Source organism: Cebus imitator, unplaced genomic scaffold, assembly GCF_001604975.1.
Source record: "Cebus imitator isolate Cc_AM_T3 unplaced genomic scaffold, Cebus_imitator-1.0 Scaffold108, whole genome shotgun sequence".
NCBI lineage: Eukaryota > Metazoa > Chordata > Mammalia > Primates > Cebidae > Cebus > Cebus imitator.
The window spans coordinates 4,016,629-4,042,822 of record NW_016107423.1 but is presented as its reverse complement, the minus strand read 5'-3'; the positions used below and the strand labels follow the sequence as shown (position 1 = coordinate 4,042,822).

The 26,194-nt window shown below is 39.6% G+C and overlaps 1 protein-coding gene across 5 annotated transcripts in view; it reads left to right on the top strand.

The window, feature by feature from the left end:
- DCLK1 (doublecortin like kinase 1) overlaps positions 1-25,976 on the top strand; it is a 357,491-nt gene extending 331,515 nt beyond the window's left edge. For 2 of the 5 annotated variants that reach the window (XM_017537960.2, XM_017537962.1), the window contains 2 exons: positions 1,161-1,274; positions 20,279-25,976. In XM_017537960.2, coding sequence (XP_017393449.1) covers positions 1,161-1,274; positions 20,279-20,443 — 279 coding nt within the window. In that variant the 3' untranslated portion in view covers positions 20,444-25,976. Of the gene's footprint in view, positions 1-1,160; positions 1,275-6,279; positions 6,354-20,267 lie in introns of all 5 variants that reach the window. The other 3 variants (XM_017537963.1, XM_017537961.2, XM_037741824.1) reach the window with 3 other exon arrangements.
- The last annotated feature ends 218 nt before the right edge of the window (positions 25,977-26,194 follow it).

The window sequence follows — 26,194 nt, the reverse complement described above, 5'->3', positions numbered from 1 at the left end:
AGTGACCAGATGCTGAAAGAAAGAGCAAATGCCATGCGGAGGGACCAGCTCATGCTACAACAGCCAGCACATTATGCTTGATAAGCAGCAGATTTATTTTCCTGGGTGGAACCAAGAAGTTACCTGCAAAATGATGGAGATGAAGAAAAGAAAAATAACAAATGGCATTGAAGTGATTGCCAGGAGTTTCTATATAGCAGTGAGTTACAAACACTCTATTATCCATTCGTTCATTTATTCCACAACTGAGCATCCATTATGAGCCAACGCCTTACCCTAAAATCTGGGGATTCTATAGTGAGCAAAACACAGTCCGTGCCTGGAAAGATTCTGCAGCCTTTTCATCATGAACTCTAGTATGTAGTGGCACATACTTATGACCCTGGTTATTGTTTTTCTAACAGTATTTAGTACAGGAGAACCATGTGTCCAGACTCAGTCATTGATGGCTCTAGCAGAGAATAGAGACCTCAGTTAAAATGAGCTTCATATAAACCACATCATAAGAACAGATGATTTGAAGGCAGCAAGAAGGATTTAAAATTTAAGGAAGATCTTTCTGCCTGGAAGGCTGCCTAGGATTTTAGAATGGCCAAATGAGTAGCCGTGGAACAAGGCTGAGTTTATTTATGGGCCATGCAGAAGCCCAAGCTTGCCAGCCAAGACCCTTGGCTTTGGGTCGAAATGATGGGTTAAGAGGGCAAAAAATTAAAAAGAAGGTGTTCATGTTGTTTTTTTTTTTTTTTTTTTTTTTTTTTTTTTTTTTTTTTTTTTTTTTTTTTTTTTTTTTTTTTTTTTTTTTCATGTTGTTTTTTTTTTTTTTTTTGGTGGTCTAGATTAACTTGCTCTTTGACATGTTCCTAGAACCGTGGTTGGAATAGATTTTATTAGAAACTAAAAACAAATAATTTTTTTTAATTTAGAGACAAACCTCTTAGGGTCAGATGACACAAAGCAAATTAATTTTAGAGCAGATGTGGAAATGAATGAGACCTTGGAGCAGTGCTTCCAACAACAGTGTTTAATGAGTAGACATTGGCTGGTTTATTTCTGACATCTCATGAATTCTAAGATCACGGCCTATGACTAGAAGATTTGGCCTTCATTTTTCATTTATCTCATTTTCTTTCTTTTTCTCTTCTTTATTTTTTTTTCTCCAGGATGATGGCCTCCCAGAAAATGAACATCAGCTGTCAGTAGCTGGAAAGATAAAGAAGCATTTCAACACAGGCCCCAAGCCGAATAGCACAGCAGCTGGAGTTTCTGTCATAGCAGTAAGCATCTGAAATATCCACCTATAACTTCTTTAAAGCAACCCACCTAAGAGGCAGGCATTACTCAGGAGATTCTCCAGCCAGAGACAGCAGAATGGGTCATTTCTTTAGACAGCTCAGCCACTTAATGCACTAGAGGAGGTATGGGACTTATATATATTAGGTGTTTCTGCAGATCATTTCCCTGGGCGTCACATCATTATCCAACACCTCCAGGGTGTCTTGCAGTATATATTAATTTCATGATTTATTTCTTCAAAACAGAAAGCCTCCCCCATGCTGGACTCTGTGCCAATGCAAACTTTTTGGCTCTAAGGAAAAGAGTTCATGGTGTCCTTTTGCCAGGACCTAGAAAGGAGAGGGAAGCTGAGAGAGATGACATTGCAGGGAGAGCTTGGAACACTGCAGATCTTGATACTAGACCTAAATTAAAGTCAAAGCATAGCAGAAAGCTACGCAGTGAGATTTTCGGTGAAATTGAATTACTGTGAACACCCAACGAAGTCATGATGTCTTGCTCCTTAGAAATTTCTGTTCTTAAAGTTAAAAGTCTTTTAACATTTAGTATTTTATTGATGCGGCTGCACAAGGACTTTTTTTTTTTCTGTTCTATACATGCAGACATACACTACATGCAATTTGATCACAGCTGTAGGCAAAGATTAAATTGGGCCGAAGAATAATGAAACCTCATACTTCCTGGTGTCATATTCTAGAGTAAATATATTCAAGTTTCAATTACTTGAGTTTTTAATAATTTCCTCTTTTTTCCAGAGCATGTATATTTTAACAGCATATTCAATCTGAAAATCACTTGAGTTGTTTTTCTTCTCCAAACAAAGAATTTAGGACATTATGATGTGGACTTTTTCAGAAGTATTTATGCTACTAAACAGTACCTCTCACTCATGAGCAGTACTGAATATTGGACTATTCTAGGTGTTTTCAGTTTCTTTCTTTTTTTTCTTTTTGGGTTGTGCAAGAGCTCTAAATAAAACTAAAGATAAACAAGTGACCTGTTGGATACCAGCAATCCCAGATCTGGGTTACTAAATATTTGATATGAGATTCCAGAATTTGCAAATGGTATGAACGCGTGCATTCACACTCTCGTACGGTTTGCATTTCAGTAGTGATTTACATGCGTGTGAGCAACTGGCACACGAGGAAAGTGAAAGGGAATGCCTACTCTTCGAGATGTTCCTCAGTGCCGCTGAAGTTTTACAATTTCAAGTTGTTCTTGCCCTCTGTCTTTAATTCTTTCTAAGAAAATTCAGTGTAGACGTAAATTATCCTCTACATCTTCCATAGATGGTCCGTGTTCTTTTTTCTGAGCTGATATTCAGTCAGTCATTTTTGAAAGTAACACTCTCATGGTGATTCTCTACCACACCAGACATTCTATACTCTGTTTCCATTGTTCGTTCAAGATATAAGTCTATTCCAAACATTCGATTCCACAGTTTTCTTTTGGAATGGACTGCCAGCACGCTTGTCCATGAAAGGGACTGTTTTTCTCCTGCTAAGGGCTTACAGCTGCTAGAGAGGGTACCTTTTCCGCTTCTGTCATTTTGCTTTTGTTTTCTTTTTTTCCCCTGGTCGTTTATTTTAATCAGTCTTTGGTTAAGTTTGCCTTGGTTGCTCAATATTGGTTTGTTCACAGTATTCTAGGAGTCTCATAATGATTAAGGGCAGGAACGTCAGGCAATTTTCCAATTGACAGACAACATATATTTGAGGGGAAATCCTATTTTAATCAAACTTGGATAAATTCTGAAGCCTTATTCATATGAATTCATTAAAACCTCATCTAGGTGGATCTTAAAACACTCGTTAGTATTTGGAGATCAAAGATCCACTATTTTTTTTTCCTAAATGTCATGATTGGACCACTTTGAATGCAATTTTGAATGCAAGTTTCTCAATTCATCACTAACACGGTTTCCATGGGAACTGCACAAACTGGTAATATACTTACAAATTGTAAAGCGGGCCGTGTAATGCTGAGCTATGCGTTGGTTGCATGCTTGTTTAATCTTTACCACTGCAGTTTGGTTTTTTAAAAAATAATTATCGACTTAATTCAGATTCAAAATAATTGGCTGGTTTCAGAAAACTGTATCTTAAAAATTGCCTGTCAGATCTACAGCACAATTCATATGTTAACTATCAGCACTAATATTTCAAGCATGAAAGGGACTATCAATGTAAATTTCAGAGGTTATTTTAAGAGAATCTAGTCTACCATACTATGTACATTTAGGCACCTTTTCCAGAACACTTTTCCCTCATAAACATCTCTAGCTTCCAGAAGAACCCAGAGCTGAGGTCCCTAGCCACAGGGTGGGGCTGGGAATTAGAAACAAGACATTCTGGCCACCTTCATTGAATAACTTTCAGAATCGCACTGAATACGTCCAATTATATTGTATAACCATTTTTTCATTCTTAAAGTGCAAAGACTATCGGGGGACTATCACAGGAAAAGGAAGCCCTGGCATTAAGTAATATTCCAAAGTATGACTGCCAAGAAAGTCTATTCTGCTATGAAGCAAAATAAGTGGGAGGTGGAAGAAAAATTTTTTATAAATGGTATATTCTATAAAGTAATATAACAATTAATTTACCCACATCATTAAAAGTTCAGGAATTGATATAATACAGTGATGACTTCTATTTGATAGATTTATAAAAACTAATTTCAGCATAAATTTCATTCACGCAGAATTTTCCTGGGTATATATGCTCTCCCCAGAGACTATAAAATAATGTATTTTAAACTGCCTTTACCATAGGACTAATTTTTTTAGAATTACATGCACCCTTTAGAATTTATTATTATTATTATTGTTTAGGATGTAGTGTTAGTTTGTGGTTTGATGGGGGGGGGATCAACAATTAAATCATTAATTTTTAACTAGTACTTCTCATTCCTTAGTTAGAAACCTAACTACCTGCTGGAGATCACCAATACTCGAAAAGGAATCTGTGACACGTTTTGCTTTCTTAGAGTGACAAAAGAAAAAAGCATACTGTCATAACCGGCAGGCTCTCTCACAGGTGTAATTTATGATATGAGCCTAGTTTAACATGGACTCAAGGTTTGGAACTGTAGTGTTCTTGTTCATGTTGCCATCTTTTTTCTTCTGCTTCACACTCCCTACTTTATTAAGACCAAAGAAAGGACAAACGATAACTCTATGTTAAGGTTGCAAGAGGGCCTTGAGTTGCCTAGGGGAGTGATTACCAGCTGGAGATTCACAGGGATCACATACCCTCCTGAAGGAGGAAAAGTGCTCTGACATTAGATCAAGCCATGGGATTAGGTGGAAGCCATTGCATTCCTTAGAACTGCCGCAGTCTGTGCCTCTCAGAGAGCCTCCATTGTCCCTCTGCTACCTTCCTCAATAGTTGGGGTATTAAAAAAAGAGAGAGAAAGAAAGGGAAACAAAAGGTTATTAAAATGCAATTTATAGACATAAAACGAATTAGAGATGACATTTTAACGGTGAACTTTTTGAGAGCTGAGGGAAGAGAGAGAGGCATTATTAGATTTGCTCAGCTTGATGAAGAACCGGTGACTAAGATGTCAGTTCCAATTTATTTTTCCTCATTTAACACTGTTTATTATTTTAACCAATAATTTTCCTAATGCTTTAAAGTTCTTCTTTTGCATTTTGCTCATGCAAATAGAGCATTTCAGTCTAATTGAACAAATCCATACTAATCAGCGTGCATGTAATTGTGACACTGGGAAGCTTAGTTGTAAAATGAGACCTGTTATATGACACTTTGCCTATAGATGGCAATAGAAAGCTAATTACTAAGTAACTGTCTTTGTGGACAAGCATACACCTTCATCTTCCTGAGAGCAAGTATACTTCGATTTTTTTCTCAATAAAATGAAACACACATTTTAAAAAAGATGAAAACCTCACACTGCATTTTAGGAACACTGGGATAGCCTAGTTTATAATCAGAACACCAAATCCTCCAAGCAGTTTTTAGTTTAAATGCCTGGTGCCCTGGCATGTTTTTGAAATGCCTTTGTGAATTTAGAAGCAGAAACTGTCGTCAGCATCATACCAGCAATGCACTTGAAAGAACACATGAGCCTTTCTCTGAGAAAGATGTGCAAGCTGCATCCTCTCGTGGGCAGAATGGGGAAGTAGGCACACAGTATGATTATCGTTCTTCAGGTTTTGGGGATTGAATCTTTTATTCCCAGGTAGCCAAAAGCTAACATCTCATTCCAGGATGAACAACTCTGAGAACTTCTCCTGTCTTCTATTAATTATGCTTTGTGTTAATCATACGCACTTAACTGTACATATGCATTTTTAATATATAGTGAAAACTTTTTTGTTTTATTTCATTTTCCATATTTTCAGAGAAAATTTATTGACTGTTTTATACTATATCTTTTTAGTTTAGAAATGTAATTAAGATTCACCTTTAATCAGTTCATATACCTTTTATAAAAAGGAAAAGATTCACCTTTCAGAGTAGCTCTGCTTTTGAAGATTAACTCAGAAATTTAAGTGCTATAATTGATGAGGTTTCAAAACCTGATTCTTTTCCTCTTTCATTTCATAGTTATGAAGGCCTCGAATTTAAGCCTTATGTGGTGATACTCTTTGGGGTCCAGTCTGCTTTCTCTTAAGTGACTAATGCTGATTTCAGTACTTTATTGAACTGTGAAGCATTTTCTGTTCTATGGCATGTGAAGAGGTGTTTATATCTTTTGAAATTGAGAGGACTTGATTAAATGGTCATGATCAGATCTATATGAGCAAATTGGCCTCCAAGATGTTCATGAGGGATTAGTGTCTTTTCTTGCCTTTTTGTTTGCACTGTGCAGACTTAGGATATTAGCTAGTTACCCTGCAGAAGAGGCATCGTAACTATATATACATATAGAGTCAGTGAAAAACAGCTTGGTCTGGAGTCTTAATTCTTTAGCACAATGTTGATCCACTGAGTTGCCCCATTTCTCTCTGCTCAGCTGGACCACGGGTTTACCATCAAGAGATCAGGGTCTTTGGACTACTACCAGCAACCAGGAATGTATTGGATAAGGTATGAGATGGTGCAGCTCAACAGTCAGTGTTTCCATGGCAACGTGCTGGCAGTCTCCATTAACCAGTTCCTTCAGTGGATAAACATGCTTTTGATTTGTTATCCAGTCCATATGCTGCTTTATCAGTTTCATTTTAATCTTGATTGAGATGCCACACCCCCTCATTCCTTTTTTTCACCCATTATTCACACTGACATTTGCCAGCTTTCTTTCCATTGCACATGCTCAGTATCAATTTTCCTTATGGTTAAAAGGACAGTATATTTAGTGCTAATGCCAAAGCATTTTCCTGATATTGCTAATTAAAACGACGATTTCCAGTGCTCTTCTGTCCCTTAACAAATGGAAGAACAATAGCACGCTAGTGTGTGTTCTATAGAAGCATATACTGTCATTTTAAAGTCATCAAGCCCAACCTTGACCTGATTAGATGGATAACAATGCATTTACACTTAGTAGTAGAAGCGCCTCAAAGTACAATGGGCCACAGAATGCATTGTGTGTGTTGGTAAGCTTGTGTTTTCAAATTCTCCACCTTTTTGTTCTGTTTCTGTTTTATTGTTTCCTCCTCCCCCTGGAAATCCTTCTATGTATTAGCTATTGCATGAATTTATTTTTCAGTATTTTGTAACTGTCAGATTATCTAGCTGGCTTATCTGCTCAAGCAAAAGGGATTATGGGAGGTATCGATTTTTTTAAAAACTGGGTTAAGAATTCTATCCAATCGCTTTCTATTCTGGTCAACAGCCCTGCCATTTCCTTCAAGGGGCATTGTTTGTGTCTCTAAGTTATCCACAAGCAGGATGCTTTTTGGTGGTTTGAGAAATGAACTCTCAGAAGTCCTAGGGAGCTTGTTTTCTCCATCTTAATGTTTCTGAAGTGATCTCCAGGTAACACTCTATGTCTTAGTGTTTGAAAAAAAATTTCCAATGGTTTTGGCATTTGTTTTCTCCAAACTGTGGAGCCTACCTGTAGTAAGATAGTGGCTGCCTGATACTGTTTCATGATTAGACTGCAAAGTTTTACAAAAAATACAAAATATATATGTGTTTGTATATATACATTTATAATATATATTATATATATAATGTGTATGTGTGTGTGTATATATATATATATATAATATATATATATATGATTTTAGTCCCAATTGTTACTCCTGGTTATTTTTCTATAATCAGACAGTCCAAACATAGCACATAGAAAAGCAGAAAGGGGCATACCTTGACAAATGATTCAGATATACTAAAATCATGATCATTTCCAAATCTGTTTAAAGCAAGAAAACACCCAAACCACAATAAAACTTTCTAAGGTCATTTTGACATAGAAGACTATTTGCGTCTTCTCCGTGTATAATGCATGTAGGAATTGCACATTCATTTATTTAATTTACCTACATAATTAGCCTTATAGATGTAGAAAGAACTTGATTTTTTACCTTATTTTGGAAGGGGGAGGGTGAGTGAATCATAATTTGCCTTTGTGCAGACCCTTCTTTTTTGACTTTGTAACACAGAAGAGGATTCATCCATCTCTCACTTTTACCTGAAAGAATATATACTTTCAGAAGACTGCACATATCAGGAATGCACATCTCAATAAATATGCATGAACTGATTGTGCCCCTGTAGGCAGCACCCAGGTCAGGCACAGAACATTCCTAGCATCCCAGGGGTTCCCTTCCAGGAGTCCCTTCCAGTGTTTACCCACAGGGTAAACACTGACCCTAGAGTCTAGCAACATTAATTAGCTTTGGCTGGTTTTGTACATTATATAAATCGAATCACACCATGCTCCATCCTTTTGAAATTACATGTCTCCTAACCTCAGGAATATTAACCAGATATATATGTGTAAAGTTGATATACAATTAAAAATAGGCATCAGGTATATCTAATTACAGTTGTGCCTATTTGTATAAAAATTACACATATAAAGTCAAAAATTAAATTACTAAATTTGTAGGATTAAGGGTCGGAACAAAACCCCAAGTAAATACAGTAATTAATAAAGGGAGCCAAGTATAAAAAGGCCATTTAAGTAAAATCCTAGTGATGGTTCCCATCAGCAGACAAAATGACACATCTCTGAATAATGGGCAGGAGCAGATGGGAGATAATCTCTTTTTTCTTGCACACATAAACTGCTCTGTTTTCCAGCTGGGGCAGTAACAACAATGTTTATAGTTAATGCTGTACTGAACAGCGCACCCAGTATGTAAAGCTAAATTGGAGAAACGATGCTAAAAACTCATCGGCGTATATGCTTAATTAGGAAGTTTTATAATGCCATTTAGCCCCAGAACATACACGCTCTCCTTACTGATTACAAGTGCTTGCCTTTTATCTCCACAGAAGTGGGAGCATTTGTCTAACCACGGTGGCAGCCAACTTTCTAACATAAACAATCATTACAGGCGAGCATCCTCGCTCCCAATTGTTGTGTTTAAAGCGCTCATCGCTGTTTTTACTGCTCTAAGCAGAACGCTTGGGAGTCGGGCTTTCTTTTTGTAAAGCAGATCGCAGAAGGGCACAGGCTGGGAAAACCATCTCCTCAGGGTGCCCAGAATTGGTGTTTCCCTTGTAACTAGTTTTTTGGTGATTGTAGAGAAATGGTGGGGGTTTGTTTTCCCCTTTCTCTCCATTCTCCAGCCTCTTACCAGAAAGCTGCTTCCAAGGGAGCAGCATCCTCCACTTGACCCATGCATCCAGGAGACTTTACTCCTATCACCCAGATTCTGGGGGGACGCTGCCCAGGAATGAGCTTACTGGGCTATTCCATGGTCTCCTGCCCTAATAGGCCACCATTTTCCCCTGCTGCCAGCCACTGGAAAACACTTACATCCCGTTACAGTTTCCCCCTCCTGGAAGTGCATCCTGATTCAAAGGGGACACAGTCACACACATTTCTACCTTTTCCAAGTGAAGCTGTCACCATGGCAGGTCCTATGTCCTGTAACGCATGAAGAAGAATCCTGCACCTTCAGCACGCAGAACAGGGCGACAGCCAGAACCGGGTAACCCAATTAAATAAATATCAAAACAAGACATAAGCTAAACACGAGAAATACGATAAAATGGGGAGGTGAGCTAGGACAAAAGGGTGGTTGAGTTCCCAGGCATGACGTGACTAAAATGTGCATATTGGATTCGAGCACCGTCCTGAAACAGTGAGTAATGAGGCAGAGCGGTGGCGGCCACGCGCTGTCTTTGCGAGGCTATTAAAAGGTGTCATGCTCAGTTGTTAAAAGGAATGGGGTCAGTTAAATGCATCTTGCTCGGCGCAGGTTTGAGAGAACTGTTCCCCTGGAAGCCAGGGAGGAACCTCGCTGTGGTGTGAGAAGGGCTCTCGGGCCAGCCTCGGCCAGACGCAGCCAAACGTATCCAGCAAGTTGCAATGCATTACAGGTTGCTCGGTGGCAAGTTGTCCTGGCCTTGCTCTGCCAAGTGAGAACACGGTCCCCGAGGAGAGCCAGAGCCTGATTAGCAGGCAGGAGCAGATGCTGCACCCACTCCATAGGCTCCCTCTGTAACAGAGTTGGGGGGTTCATTTTAACACATCAAAAAGTCATAGATTTAAACTTCAAAACCACTCAGACTGCGGCTAGAGAAAAGTCTCAGGAAAGCAGTGAGGATTGGTCTTGCAGTTGCACCGTGGTACCCAAGCCTGAGTTATTAGGCCAAGAGGCTCAAAAGATGAGTGATAGCTATGCCTGTTGTGGCATGAAGGTCACGAAGGGTCATTGGAAAGAACATGGGAATCGTGAAACATGCATTACATTTCCCAACTCAAACAGGTTGCTCACTGAGGTTTTATTTTCTTTCGTTTTCAGAGGCCCCTTAAGAGAGGATTCCAATGACATATATGTCTTTTTAAACTTTAGCTCACGTATTATTAAAAAAGAGAAAATGCCATGGCATCCCAAGTCTTAATCATTGAGTATAAATTGAAGTGAGATTTTTCACATTTTCCTAAGATTCCTGATGATTCTAGATTGACTGGAAATGATGTAGTATCGTATTTATTCTGGCCATGCCTCAGAACTTCTTTCCCTCGTTTTGACTTAAGAGTGAACATCTACGTACATTTCTACATGTCCATTCCTATCATACTTTGTGAATACTCCTTAGTGAGGGTCATTGAGAGGACAGAGGTTTTTTTTATTATTATTATTGAGATGGAGTTTCACTCCTACTGCCCAGGCTGGAGTACAATGGCACGATCTTGGCTCACTGCCATCTCCACCTCTGGGGTTCAAGCAAATGAGCCACTATACCTGGCTAATTTTGTATTTTTAGTAGAGATGGGGTTTTACCATATTGGTCAGGCTGGTCTCAAACTCCTGAACTCAGGTGATCTGCCTGCCTCGGCCTCCCAAGCCTCTGGGATTATAGATGTGAGCCACTGCACCCGGCTGAGGATAGAGGCTTTATGAGGTGTAAATGTGCAGAAAATCATACATAAAGAACTTAATTCTAAGTATTGACACACCTTCTATTAAGAAAGGGTGTTAATGTTCATAGGCTGAAATAAACAATTCTCAAATACATGTCAGACACAAGGCACTTTTAGAAATTAAATTAAAAAGTCATGAAGGCTGGGCACAGTGGCTCACGCCTGTAATCCCAGCACTTTGGGAGGCTGAGACAGGCAGATCACCTGAGGTCAGGAGTTCAAGACCAGCCTGGCCAACATGGTGAAACCCCATCTCTACTAAAAATACAAAAACTTAGCCAGGCATGGTGGCGGGTGCCTGTAATCCCAGCAACTTGGGAGGCTGAGCAGAAGAATTGCTTGGACCAAGGAGGTGGAGGTTGCAGTGAGCCAAGATCGTGCCATTGCACTCCAGCTTGGGCACTAAGAGCAAATTTCCATCTCAAAAAAAAAAAAAAAGTCATGGAGATTGAGATGAAATGAACTCGATTAAAAATTGGCAGCCCAGTGTACATAAAGAGTGTGGCTTTGGAGTCAAGAAGCCCTGGGTTTGGATCTAGTCCACCCCACTTCCTGCAGAATGACCTTGGACAAGTTACATTCTCTGTCTGGTTTTCAATTTCCACACCTACAAAACGGAGAAGAGTGTTATCTACCTTCCATGTCTGTGGTGAGGATTAAATTAGCTGCCTGTGCAAAAGTGCTTTCACCCAGCCCAAAGAAGAAAGTAAAAAAATATTGCTTTCTGTTTCCCTCTCTTCCAAGAGCAAATCACCCACTCCACAGATTTTCCTGAGAAAACCGATATCTCTCCAGAGAGAGGCATTTGTTATTAAAATAGAATCGTGAACTTTTTTTATGCTCTGATTAGGGTCAACTCAACTGCTCAGTAATTCATACGTCATACTTCTTGTGTGCCTTTGTGGCGTTATGTTTTACCTGAAGTAGCTATAGCCAAAGCTCTGACGAAGTATAAGTTTAAAATGTGAAACTCTAGGACAGAGATTGGTAAAATATGGACAATAGGCCAAATCTAGCCCACTTCCTTTTTTGTAAATAAAGTTTTATTGGAACACAGTCACATATATTCGTTTACTAATTGTCTGTGGCTGCTTTTGCCCTACAGCAGCAGAGTTGAGTAGTTGAGTCAGAGAACCATGTGGCTTGTACAACTTAAAATATTAACTATCTTGCCCTCTCCAGAAAAGTTTTCCAATACCCTTTCTGGGGGAAAATATGTCTAAATTAAAAGACACCATTGTACAAATGCAAATTTTACAATACCAGGATTAGGGCTTGTTAAAAACTATATCTCCACTTTAGTAGAAGAGGCCTTCAGTAAATATTTGTTAAGTTAACAAATAAATGATTGAGCTCTCCAGAGAAGGGACCATCCTTTCACTGATTTTCAGGATAGACATGTTTTTGAAGAGTTGGATACGTCAAAGTTCGGGCAATCAAATCACATATGAGATGCTCCAGAATAACATCCCACTTTTGGCAATCCAGGACTAAGGCTTTTGGCAAGGTATAAACGGTTTCTGCAATGAGCTACCCCTGACTTACCTGCTTTGTAAGCACTAAATTTTCATAGAGTTTCTTAAGGCAAATGTGCTCTTGGTGGCTGTTTAATTCACTGATATGACGGAGAACAAACATGGCAGTTCCACTGAGGCTGAGCTTCTATGGGAAAATCAGGGGCTATTGGGCAGAGGAAACACATGTATTTTGTGTTTAATTCACTGATATGACGGAGAACAAACATGGCAGTTCCACTGAGGCTGAGCTTCTATGGGAAAATCAGGGGCTATTGGGCAGAGGAAACACATGTATTTTGTCCTGACCTCAACTCCCACCAATTGGCTGTAATTTTAACTGTCTGATGGGAGGCCATCAGAAACCCACTGCAGAGCTAGGCCAGTTTAAGACTATTAAGAACCAGGTCCGCAGCAGAAGCCTGTGTTTAGGATTAGTAGTGCAGAAGCACAAGGTCAGCTCTCCCAGGAAAATGGGGAATCATATTTAAGATAGTCATGCCTAGGAAGTAAGCAGCTAGGAAGGCTACTCAGCTGCATCCCAGGACGCCCTCCTTTTCCCATTTTAATAGTCATCTTTAAGGAAAGCCATGCCATGTCTTCAGATACAGTGCCATTTCTGGCAAGGCCTCAAAAGGATATGAAAGCAAAACAAAACAGAGCCTCAATAAGCATGAGAGTAAGCCCAATAAAATGAGGGGGGTGGATATTTCAATTGATTTGTCAGTTTAATTTTACTAGCAAGCAAAACATTTCCAAAATGACAAGCAAATCGTAATGTAGTCCCCACAGAGTGAGGGTAAGCAAAAGAAAGGGTTCCTGAGATTAATGTCCCAGCAGCTGCATCCCCAGTTCAGTCTCCTAGGTAGTATGAATAATGGATGGGCTAAAAGGCAAAATGCACAATAATGTTCTTTTATTAATGAAATGAAGACTATTTGTGATGGCTAGCAATAAATTAAGAAAAGCAAAAAAGGAAAAGCAGTCAATGTTTGCCTCTGAAAAATGCAGTTACTTAAATCCAATAATTACTGCCATGACAGAGAACATCGCCTCACAATGAAAATGAGGTACATCTCTTGCGAATCCTCCAAGTACTGCAGAACAGAAATGTGTTTGGTCCATAGACTGGAAGGCCTATTGTTTGCTAAGAGAAAAACATAACCCATTAAGTAGATCGATGGTGATATTAAGCATATTCATAGAATTTCATAGGTGAAGGTTTCCCTAGGGATCAGGCACAATAACCCCCCTTCAGTCTATGGACCTGGAAATTGAGGCTTGATTTGGTTAGAAAACATGTCCAAGGTCACATAATTAGCTGAGCTAGGACAAAAAGCTAACTCTTCTGACTTCCCCTACTGCTCCTTCCAAGGGGATCACGCTAAAGCTACCAGACGAAACAGGCATTAGAGACGTGGGGTGACTGAGACTGGCAAAACCTAAGCTAATGCTTCGGTTCATGTTCTTGATTATTCCTGACCTTCTTCCTCTAAGCTATGTTTTTCCTCTAACGTTGCAGATATACCAGATGGGTAGTTCGTATGTCTGTATACTGATTTCCAAATTTAATGTCAGAACGAAGGATTTAAATTATCTGAGCACATGTGGAGGACAGTGTCATTTCATTCTAACAGAAGAGGCCACTGGCCAAATTCAGTAGATGCAGCCTTTGTGGGAATAAATCTGACATTAGGCAAGCACTGTCTTGTATTGATGTATGCCTGGTGTTATGGCAGGCACCAACATGATGGGGATGGATTTCCCTAAGCTACCATGTGTGCAGCCGCCCGACTTGCTGAGGTGGCTGGCATTATTTTACCCTTCCTCTGTTTTCACACTTGACCTAGCATCTGCAAAGGGCTTTGTGAGAAGCCAGGGCTTACAGTTTGCGGTAGGAATACACAGTGTTTCTCTGGGTAGGACAGGTTTATATTAGTCCATTTCTCTATACCACTTATTTAATCAACCATGTGTTCTCTCTTTACCAGCTTCCCCCAGGCCATCGTTAGTCAGCTCTCACCCACAGCATAGCAGTCGCTATTGTGCACATATTTGAAGTAACTAAGTTAGAGCTGCATCCTTGGTTACCACTGGTCAACTCCAGAATCTCAAGATATTTCTTGCTTACCTCTAACCTGTGATAATCAGCACCAAAATGTGATAATAATACACTCTTCAGAGTCCCTTAGGAGCTCTTAATGAAGTGATAACTTACTAAGGAAACACCTGGGATTCCCACTGCAAGCCTATTCATGTAGGTTCCAGCAAAGCTACAAACTGTGAACAAAATAACTGACGAAATAATAAATCTGTGAGGAACTCTTAAGTATTCACGGAGCCTCAAGCCTATACCTGAGGACATCCTTAATTTACAAAAATAGGCATTAAGAAGAAGAGACACTATTTGCTTGATGTCTGGGGATTTTTTTTGTGATTGATAAAGAATAAACCTATCCACATACACACAAACAAAATCAAGCTAACTCTTAAGGAACCAAAATAATGATAATGATAATAATAATAAGAAAGCTGCCTTTTAGAAATAGTTGAAAGGGCTCAGAATCTGAAGTTGTGATGCAGGATTTCAGAGGAACACATTATAGTTCAAATGCTTTTTGTTTCTGCAGTGGCAGGGAAGAAATTTTCAATTGGATTACATGTTTTATGACAATGCCTTATAAAAATTATAAAATAGCCTATTGTGCTATTTCCTTGGTAACTTCATCTGTCCCAAACTGCATAGATGGGCTACAAAATTGAATTGGAAAAGATGAAGTGCACATATTTGAGTCAAGTTAATTTTGTAGCCACAAGCTTCTAAACATCATACACGACAGTGTTTAGTGTTGTAAGAAGTTAGACCACAGTAAAAGCTTGCTGAATGAGTGAATTCATAAGAGAATTTTAACTTTATCTGACATAAGAATTTGGTCATATTTGAAACATAAATTATAGTCTTAAATATTGCCTCTTATTACCTTTAACTTCTTACTTTTTTGTGTTGGAGTTGCTTTGAATTCTACTTTTTGTTATTGTTATTATTCAGAAAGTATATAATCCCCTAAAATAATGCTGTATTAATTAAGAAGTATTTAATACATACCTAATATGTGTGCCACAGTATACTAAGCATCTGGAAAATGCAAAGAAATTTCAAATTCTACCATAGAGTAGTTGGCAAGGTATTTGGGGAGTATGCAAAGAAAAAAATAATAGAAGGTCAGTGTGCAATTAATTTCCAAAAGTTTGGTCAAAACACTTCTTGCCTAAGGAGTTTAGGAAGAAAAAGTATGATACAGGAGATAAAATTTGATCAAGTGTTCAAGAATGAATAAATTGGCCAGGCGCGGTAAATCACGCCTGCAATCCCAGAACTTTGGGGGGCTGAGGCAGATGAATCACCTGAGGACATGAGTTTGAGACCAGCCAGGCCAACAAGGTGAAACCCGTCTCCTAAAAATGCAAAAATTATCCAGGTATGGCGATGGGTGCCTGTAATCCCAGCTACTTGGGAGGCTGAGGCAGGAGAATCACTTGAACCCAGGAGGCGGAGATTGGAGTGAGCCAAGATCGCGCCACTGCACTCCAGCCTGGGCAACAAGAGCAAGACCCCATCTCAAATAAAATAATATAAAATTAAATTAAATTAATTAATTAATTTGTGTGGGAAGAGAGAGGAAGAGAGGTAATTGCATGTTGGCAAGTACCTTGAACCAAGATGTAGATGTGAGAATAAAGTACATTCAGAGATGTATCAGTTTGGGCTGTTTTTATGGCAAGTGAAGAAAACCAAAACCAAACTGGCTTAAGCAAAAAAGGAAATGTATTCTTTTACATAGCCTGAAAGGTTCACAGGTTGAGTCTGACTTCAGTGATAGATGGATCCAGCACTGTCAGTGCTTGGTTTCTTGACATTCTTCAATCCTGCCTCTCTGTATTGGCTTTAGTGTTGGAATTCACATGGCACTAGGATGGGAGAAGCAGCTACAGGCTGCCATCCTCTCAAAATTGTGAAGTTTCAGCAAAAGTCTTACCGTGTCCTATTGATGGGGTTGGGTGCCCATCTTGGGCCATTCATGGGTACTGGGGAATGCAGTAAACTCAGGCTTGTTCCTGGGTCGCGAGCCCACCCCAACCCTACTCCCAGAGATAGAGGTAGGGTAAACTTCATTGAAATCACAGAGTGTGGGAGTGAGGAGTTGTTCAAAGGGGAATTAAGATATGGTTAACCATAGGCAAAGTAAACAGATGCTGTGCTTGAAAATCAAGTGTCCACTAAAGGAAGACAATGAGTCCACTGAAGCCATAGGATCATTTTGAGTAATAATAGTTATTTCACACTGGAAGTTGTTACTGGAAGCACATTGTAAAGGCTGGGACAAGGAACTGGGCTTTATGAGGAGCTGTAAATAAATTGGACCCTGTAGAAATTGATCTGACAGCTGTATGCAGGATGGACCAGAAGATGGGTGCTCCAGAGAGAAGCAAATCACCTCTACTGTATTTTCTTATATTTCAAAAGCCACAAAGTTATTGAAGAGAGAGAAACAGATCACCTCCATTGTACTTTCCCATCTTTCAAATGCCACAAAGTTCATAGAGCATCTACTGTGTGCTATGAACTGTTGAAAACACAGAGACGATATCCAAGACTTGACCTTGGTCCTCCAAAGAGTCTACAATGTGGTAGCGGAAACAGTTCATTAGGGTCAATTATGGGTGCAGGCAGGATGAACAACGATAGCAGTACTAGATTGTCATGGAAACAGAAGGAAGAAGTTCCTAAAATACTTTCTGTAAGCAGAGTGAGCTGGGGCCCAGAAGGAGAGACCTGTTGGCAGGAACACCCTCTGGAACATCTCTGAGAGCAAGTCAGTTGGGAGCCCTCAGTGCTGGTTTGAGAATACTATGAGGACCTGAGCGTAGGAAACTGCACCTCTGTCATCAGATTCAGGTCTCCTTAGGAGTTTACGAGCCTCAAAATGCAGAATGTGTACACAGGATTGTGTACGCAGTGGTTCCCACCCGCTTCTCCTAAGAGAAGTATCTCTGATCGTCAGTGTGGAGAAACCACTGTATTTGGCCTTTGATGCTAGCTGTGGCCAGTTTCTTCTCCCTAGCTCATGCTGGCTGGGAACAGAGAAGGGAGGAGCTGCCGGGAGTGCAGTGACTTTTTATTGTTTCAGTAAACTTCAGAGTAAATGGGCAGAAACTGCTTGGGTTTTGCACAAGAGAAGATTGAGTTTGGCTCCTAGTTAGCAATGCATGTGGGCAAGTCTCTTCACATACCTGGGCCTCAGTTTCCCTGCCTAAAGACAGATTATTGGACAAAAATGCGTTATAAATTCTCATTCAACTTTTAAGAGTCTGCAAATCCAATAGCAACAACCTTGAACCACTTATTCCATGACACACGCCCATGACCGTGATACGTTTCCAAGAATGAGTGTCATGAGGATCCTGGGGATCCATGCAGCTGAAAGCTCAGGAGCATTTGTGCACGAGGCCTTATGTACAAAGGTGAACATTTAGAAAGCTGCTGACTAGGGAAATCTGTAGGAGTGGCCAGAACTGACTGCTTCAACAGGGACAGGGCAAGGGCTTTTGAGGCAAGACAAGTAAGGAAGAGAATAGGATTGTGCTTTTAAGGATTTGCAGAGATGAAAATGAGGGTGAGGGGACCATCCAAGCATAGGCTCAACATTAAGTGCCACCAGCTTCTGCATAAACCTAATCACAGTATTTTTGAGGGAATGGTATATTTCAGTGGCTGCAGCCGAAAGTGTGAAGTATTGAGTGGATAATGGGAAGACGAGGTAAATATCAAGAAGGCGCCAGTGAAAATGAAGGAAGGAGGGAAAGTACTGAGTTAAATTCTAATGTGGGCTTTGTGCACATTGCTTTTCTGTGACCTGCGGTTACTTAATTTTAAAACGATGTCTTACATAGAATTGTAAAGAAAAGAACACGTTACATTTCTGGGAGTCTTGGCTGTTTAGAAAGCATTGGCACATCCATTTCTACCTACAGCAGCTCTGTGAGAATGGAAAGGTGCTCCTTATTTAAAAGATGAGACAGCTGGGTGAATGATCAGCAATGGACAGAGTGGGACGCGAAATCCCTGACCACAGACGTGATGTGCTTTTCTTCCCCACAGCTGACTGCCTCTGCTCACGAGTCAGAGTTCATTCCAGTGCCAGTGACTTTTCTCTTTCTCAAGGAGGTAGAAATAGAAAGATTTTTTTATACAACATAAACTCCAGGAGGAGTTTATGTTACTCTTGGATTAACTACAAAATGCTTTTTATGTAAGGCAGACTAAATAGACGTCTGTTTTTTTACAAACATTCAACTCTACACAAACAGAACATTTCAGTTTGCTTTGAAAGCAAAATACCATGTGTTGTAACTTTACAATGTTTTAAATAAAGTTAGGAATTTGGGTTTATGATACTGAAAATATCATAAAATCAGTGGGTATAAGACTAAGAACTATATGAGGATACTTAAAAATTCAACAAGTAGAAGAATCAAAGGTAGACATTTCAACAGACCAGTTACTGAATCATCGTATTAACAATCTAGTGAGGCAAGAAGTGAATTATTGAGGTTTGTCTTCTTCATTGGTTTATAACACTGTTCATTCAGTGTGTGGATAGTTTTTAAAGCAGAGCAGTTCAGCCCAACGAAGCCACTTACTGTACTGGTTCTACACACTGCCTCTCTTTCTCTCTTTATTACTTCATTTTGGAACTTTGATTGGCCTATTTTAGATCTAAGATTGCCCTAATGCTATACTGCAGTTGTATGAGGGGCTTAGTTTTCACTTTGTTCTCAGAACCAGGCTGGCTATAAATTTATCTCTGTTCTTTGAAGGAGCTAACAGTAAATTTTCAGGAGGAAAAATGGTGGCATACATCCCTGTAGAGGAAAAGTAATCTCTTAAAAGCAGAATAACCTCCAGGCTACATCCTTTTAAAGAGGGATTTTCGAACAAGAACGCCTTCAACTTTCATATGTGTTCTATATTTTTCTTCAGATCTCATACCTACTCTTCTGCTTTCTGTGTAGGGTTTCTCTGTAATGATCCAATTTTCCCCCACACGCATTAAATCTGTGATGAAGTCTTGCTGTCCCCCATTCTGATGTCATAATAACTTCCAGAGCTACAGGCAGATAGTGCATCCGGGAATCATCGGAGGTCTCCTAAGGAAATTGAGGCATAGAGACTGGGAGTTGGAATACCTACGAAACTGAATCTCAGTTTCATAAATTACCACATACTATGATGAAAATGAACTTTGTAAAAGTGACGTGGGAAGGTTTCCACTTGGTTTAATTGCATTCAAAGCAGTGTTCAATTTCAGGCATTGGCTTCATTAAAATTAAACCAATCCTTCCCAGAGATTCAGCCACACTCCCTCAACAACAGATAATAAGATCATTTAGAATGAGGAGGGGCTAAAAGAACAGGATGAGCAGTGGCTCCATTTCTATGTCTGACTGTCAATTTCATCACCCTTTATCTGTATTATGCAGCTACCCTGAGCTGCATGTTGATTCAAGTTGCCCAGGGAGTGTTTTTACACACAGGATGCAGGTACCCCTTTACAGAGAAGGTGGAGGTGTCCTCTGGCTAGTCTAGGAGCCACCAAGGGTAAATAAATGTGGAGCTAGCAAAAGTCTGGGGAGGGCCTGGGATGGGTCAAACCCAGTACACCATCCATCCTGCCTGTGCCTGCAGATGTCATGACCAGGTCGCTAAAAGACCTGGATTTGTGGGGAGCAGAGGACTCCCTGAGAGTGGTGACTGTCAACAAAAAGTGAGCCATGATGGACAGGTGAACTTGGCCAGTGTATTTTTCTGACCTAAGAAAGTTCTAGAAAGAGTTTGTTTTGCCATTTCCCTCGCCCTAATTGTCCTCTTTCTCATTTTATGCCCCTGCTAGACCACCGCTCTTGATAAGGAGAGGCAGGTTTTCCGACGAAGACGCAACCAGGATGTGAGGAGCCGGTACAAGGCGCAGCCAGCTCCTCCCGAACTCAACTCGGAATCGGAAGACTACTCCCCAAGCTCCTCCGAGACTGTTCGCTCCCCCAACTCGCCCTTTTAATAAGACCCTTTTATTCAAAGTCCTAGCTTAACCCTTTGAGACTCTGAGATTTTTCCCCCCAAATTTGTGTAAAACAGTTTCATCTGATCTATCTAGCTCTCAATGCTTGAATGGCAGAACTGAAAGTGTTTTCAGGTATCTTTGTAGCGGTTTCCCTTTACTGAATGAGATGACACGTGGTGTTTGTGAAGATGGTTATTTGCTGCTAATAGAGTCCTCAAAGGGTTAAGGCCAATTTGCAATTTTTTTTTTTAAACTTAGAAGCAATGAATGTTTTCATCAGTCAAGCTAGGATCTGCAGTATGTAATATAGCACTTGTTAACCCTCTGAGTGCATTGAATTTTATTGAGAACTCTTGTTGGGGAATTTTTCAGGCCTTTGGATGTATACACACATGTTTCTTGATTTTACTGCAGATCAAGGGGTGTTGTTAGATGCTGAAATGTCCAGGAAGAAAGGACATTTAGAATGATATCTTGTTTGTCCTTTTCTGTGGGTTTAGAACGTGGCAGGTTTATAACTTCGACACATGCACGACTCTTTCTTCTTCACAATCCTATTAAGAAACTGATTTTTTTTTTCATTAGAGATGTGACCGTCAGTTGCAGTGAGTTCTGCATCAGAAGTGGAGGGAATTGGGTTTGTAGCAAAGAACTTGACCCCGAAATAGATGGTGCCCCCCAAATTATCTCCACATGAAGATGTACTGATGATGCCCCAGAAATGCTGCTTCCATATCAGCTGCTGCTGGCACCAGCGCAGACTCTCAGGGAGTCACCATAGCTTGTCTTGTGCTTGGTGAGTGAGGGTCTCTCTACACAGTTTCAGACATCTACAGGAAAGAAACAACTGGTGGAAAAGAGCAATAAATTGCCCGGTGCTCTACAGGGCTGGAATTTCAAACAGAAAGAGGGATAAGATCCCATGCTTTTTCTCACCTGCTTTTCCATGCACTGTGGTCATCGCTGTGCAATCTACATCTAGTATGAAATCCACACACAGGAGAGCTGGGGCACAAGGGAACCGGAGGCAAGTGCTTTGCAAGATGGCTGAGGAGAAAGCACATTGGGAACGCAATCCAGAATGTTCGAAAATAAGTTTTCAGTGAATAAACCACTGGTAAGACAATTCCATGTACACCTTTAGGTTACCTATGTAGTCTCCCAGGAAGAGCAGGATGAAGGACCTAGATGATACCCCTGAGGATAAAACCTCCATCCCCTAAAATGACTTTTTTTAATACTGCTATCTTTCTCTGTCCAGGATGTCATAGTGTTTTTCTGTCTGTGGGCCAAGTCCTGTATGAGACCTGTATTTTCACTCCTGGTACCAAATCTATCTCCCTAGCGTGGTGTCGCCAGGCCTGAGTTTCTTCTGGAACAGATTTCATTTTAGGATGGGGGCTCACGGCTTCTGTGCATCACCGCAGGGCTTAGAGAGGATACTCCTGGGGTGTCTTAGAGGCAGGTGGCCAACTCAGGTGTGCTCCCAAGGTTTGCTCGGCTCTGGAATCCACGAGACAACCAGGGACTGATATCTCATGAAATGTGTGTCTGGGTGGCTGAACAGTATACCTATGTTCTCTGTTTTGAATATACTTTAATATCTGAGAGTCTTAAAATTTGTGAACAACGTTTCTATAGTCCTTTACTTTCAAATGCACATTCACCTTGCTGCATTTTTCTCTTCAGCCCTGAAACTATGGTCTACATTAATATGGATTTTTAGATCACATGTCATTACTTTTGCAACACCATCTCCAAAATGTTTTGCTCTTTTACATTTAGGTTCATCTCTGTGGTCTGTGTTGTCCTGACATGTAAACAGCATATTATTTATTGAGGTTTCTTTTTCTCCCTTTTAGAGCATCCAGAAGTGATAACACACAAAATCACAAAGTAGCATAAATCAGTAAATTAGTTGAGTTGTTTTTTTGTGGGGAGGTGGGGGTGGGGGGCACAGAACACCGGAAAGAGTGTTGGTGTGTAGGTAGAATCCACATTAGTGAGGAACACTGAACTAGTCGGAAATTACTGCTTTCTCTAGAAATATAAAGCAAAGCACTATTCCAAGGCTAAGGAGTAGCTCTACATCCTGGCCTCAACTCTAAAGGTAAGAAGAATGCAATGGGCAGAGACCTACCTGCAGTGGACTGTCATTTTCCTTTCTTTTCTCTGAATTACTGCATTTTCTGTGGGCATTAACCATATTGCTACAATGTCTAGTGTACTGAACCTGCAGCTCATGGCTCAGGCCTTTTCCCATCCACACCTAGGGGGACTCTGGACTGTGTGAAGCTGGGGAGTGTTTCTCAGTGCACTGTGGAAGGACAGCTCGGAAGAACGCAGGGCCCATTCAGCATGGGGATCCCAGCACATCACTGTAGAATTTGAGTGATCTATGCTGAATAAACAGTGGAATGTGACCAGTCAAGTAGAAATCTCGAGTAATCAGATGGAATGCAATCTTTCCAACATTAAGCTACCAAGATCCTGAATGTCAGAGATGCACTCAGAGGGTTGACAGACAAGCACAAGGCATGCTGACTACATTGGTGTATCCAGATTGCTTTGCTTTTAGCCAGTGCTTTCTAATTTTTTTCTCGACATTCTTGGGACAGTTCAAGTTTGAAATAATTAAGTGGTGGTGTTCCTTAAGGAATTTCTATAACCAAATTGATCTTATTTTTGATTTCACTTATCATAGAACAAATATGTACCATTATGGCAGTGTATCTATGTAATTATCAATTTAATCATCACCACAAGTATTTCCATATTTTTCTCCCAAGTATTTAATATAGCTCTCTTATGGTGGTGGCCTGGTGATGGGGACTGTCTTTCTTTTACTGACACATGACCAACCATATGGCATTTTCAAGGGAATTTTAAGATTCATCTTTTCAGTTTGATAGTAGACTAGTTAAGGAAGAACTCTTTCATTACTTGCATCGTGTAAATCATCTCTGTAGACATGAGTTCATATTAATGAACACGTTTTTTCTCCACATTGTAGCAGAAATCATTTTATTCGTCATAATCAATGAATATGTGATTTGCTCCAGATCGTTAGAAGGAAAAGTAAGATTTCGGTCATCGAAAATGTTTTTACCGTAGCCCTCATCTAACTTACACGTGGTGCATATTAAAAATAAGCAGAAAAAAATGTGAATAAACTACTGAAAACACTTGGTGTTTTGTGTTCAATGAGACCTTCCTGCAACCTGCTCCCCATGGGTGGCGGTTAACAGGCCTGTCAGATATTGTTGAAAGAAGGCAATATATCCATAAATGAAGGCTGAAATTGCAATCCTTTACCCTTTGAGGCATATTTCAGTTGAAAACAAAAGGAAAAGAAAATTTGGCTTAGAGGGTCACAGAGCTCCCATATGACCAAGTCTCAAGCACATTAAATCACAGTTGTTTACTGGCCAAGGGCGTCCATTAGACAACTCTATCCCACGTGCTGAAGCTCAATCGTGCTGAGGGAGAGCTTTCTTAATATTACTGTGTTGCTCCTAGCCCTCCTCTGGGTAAAAATCCGTCAGCATTTCTATGATAAACTCCTGTTCTCAAAGGTTTTTAATTTGACCATAAAAATGTGCCCCAGGCTGAAGTTTGCTATGCAGGGCCTGTACCTAAGAGTGAAGGTTTACTTCCTTCTCTTTCCAACTTCTTCCCCATTCTCCGGAGAAAAGAACAACAAAAAAATCTGGTATGGCCCCTCCTTAATAGTGATTTCAGAATTTTGGAAAGCACCAAGATCCAAGATGGTAGTTTTAACGTAGTTACTTATTCGGATGTATTTTTTAAATTTAATGGGTCACCTGGCATATATTATAGATAACAAACCTTTTCTGTAATTCATAAGTCAATAATTTTTTAAACTGCTACACGTTATTTATTTTTTGCCCAAAGATTTTAAAGGACTTGAAGTTGGTCAGTTCAAAACTCAGCTTTCTCTACATATTGTCTGCCATTTCCATGAGGAGTTTGGGAAAAATACTCTCACACAGACCCTTACTTTGCCTGCAGTTTAGAAGGTCAGATCTGTGCTTCTTTAGGGGATAGAGATTTCCTTACTTAATTGTCAAATTTCAAGGAGCCATTTTAGTCTGTTGGGAAAAATAGTGATTAAAAGCACTTCCAAAATTAACATTTTTGACGATTCAGATATGATAAGAAGCAAGAGAAAAATAACATACTTTACTCTTTTCTTTCTTAAAGGCAAATCAGTGAAACTTGAGGACACACTGAACATTTGATAACTGCAGAAGTGCTTTAAAAATTGGTTCAATGGTGCTTATATATGAAACAATAACAAATGGGGTTCCTAGGACTGTCAGAAGGAATCTTTAGTTTGTATGTAATTACATACTAGAGGAGGAGGTGCTTTTAAGCCAGTCTTTTATTTTTAATCATCTCAAATATGCAAGCATTCATCCAGTAACATTAAGGGTCGTAAACTGGTGGGAAACAGGAAATTCAATGTACAGGCTTAAAATGCCTCTGGTTAGAGTGGGGTTTTTTGTTTGTTTATTTTTTTGTTGGGTTTCGACACCGAACATCATTTCTGTGGTCAGGCTTCTAACTGGCATGTGTTTTGATCCGGAGGTTTACCATATCTTGCCCATAAAACGAACAAAAGATCTAGTTTCTTTTTTTCCCTAAAGGAAGAGCGCCCTCTAAAATTAACCAGACCTGTAAATTTCTTCAGTATTTGTTTTTGTTCAAAAGAATTGAGACCCTTAATGTTGCTTTAATGTAAAACTATATATTTTTGTCTGTGATATACTTTATTAATTTAAAGTAAGTAATAGTTCTAAAGTCTTCACTGTCACTATAAGCGAAAATAGAATTTTAAGGTGATGATGAAGATGCTATAATGTCCATTCATTCCAGTCCAATCAAATGTAGTAAGAAAATGTCCTTGAATAGTTCTCTAGGGACAATTTCTCACATGCCATTGACATTAATCTTTGGTGTATTCTCAGAAAAAACAAAAAGAAATTGAAACCGGTCCAAGGTTATAGTAATATCCTCAATAACTTTTAAAAAAAAATTTTATTAGGAAATTAATACTAGCCTTTTTCAATCTGGCTGAAAGAAAATTATTAAAGGATTAGTTGAGTGTGAAATTAAATAGTATTTTGCTCATACATACTAAAAAGGTGGGTAGGAACTTGATGCATTTAAACAAGTTTCTGAAAGGTTTCAATTTGACACAAGAAAAAAATTCAATGTTTCCTTTGAAAATACTGAATTTATCACTTGCTGCATGAATCAAATGACATAGGTTAATCTTTGATTTTCAGAATCCTAGTGAAATAACTTCAATTTGTGTCCTTAACTAAAGGTGGAATGAGATCCAGTTTTCCCCCAATCCTTCTGTTTAAGTGAATACATGTAGGTTAATGTAGAATGAAATCATCTGTGATATATTATGTTCATTTATCAACTGAGCTTTTTTGATGTTGCCTGTTTATATGTAAAACATGTTCTTAAAGTTAATAAAATAATAGTACTTGGTGTACGAACTACCACATAATACCCTAGCTGCAGGGTGCCCTCCTCAGTTCATTTTGCCATGTTGGAGTAAAATTTCATTTTTGTTCAATTCATAATTGACACATTTGGTCCACGAAGGAATAGCCCAGCTGTGTTCTTGGGGGGAATTCTCTCTGTGCGAGGCTTTAAAAATTAGTCATGCGGTCAGAGTGTAGCTTTCCCACATGTCCTCCATAGCACAGT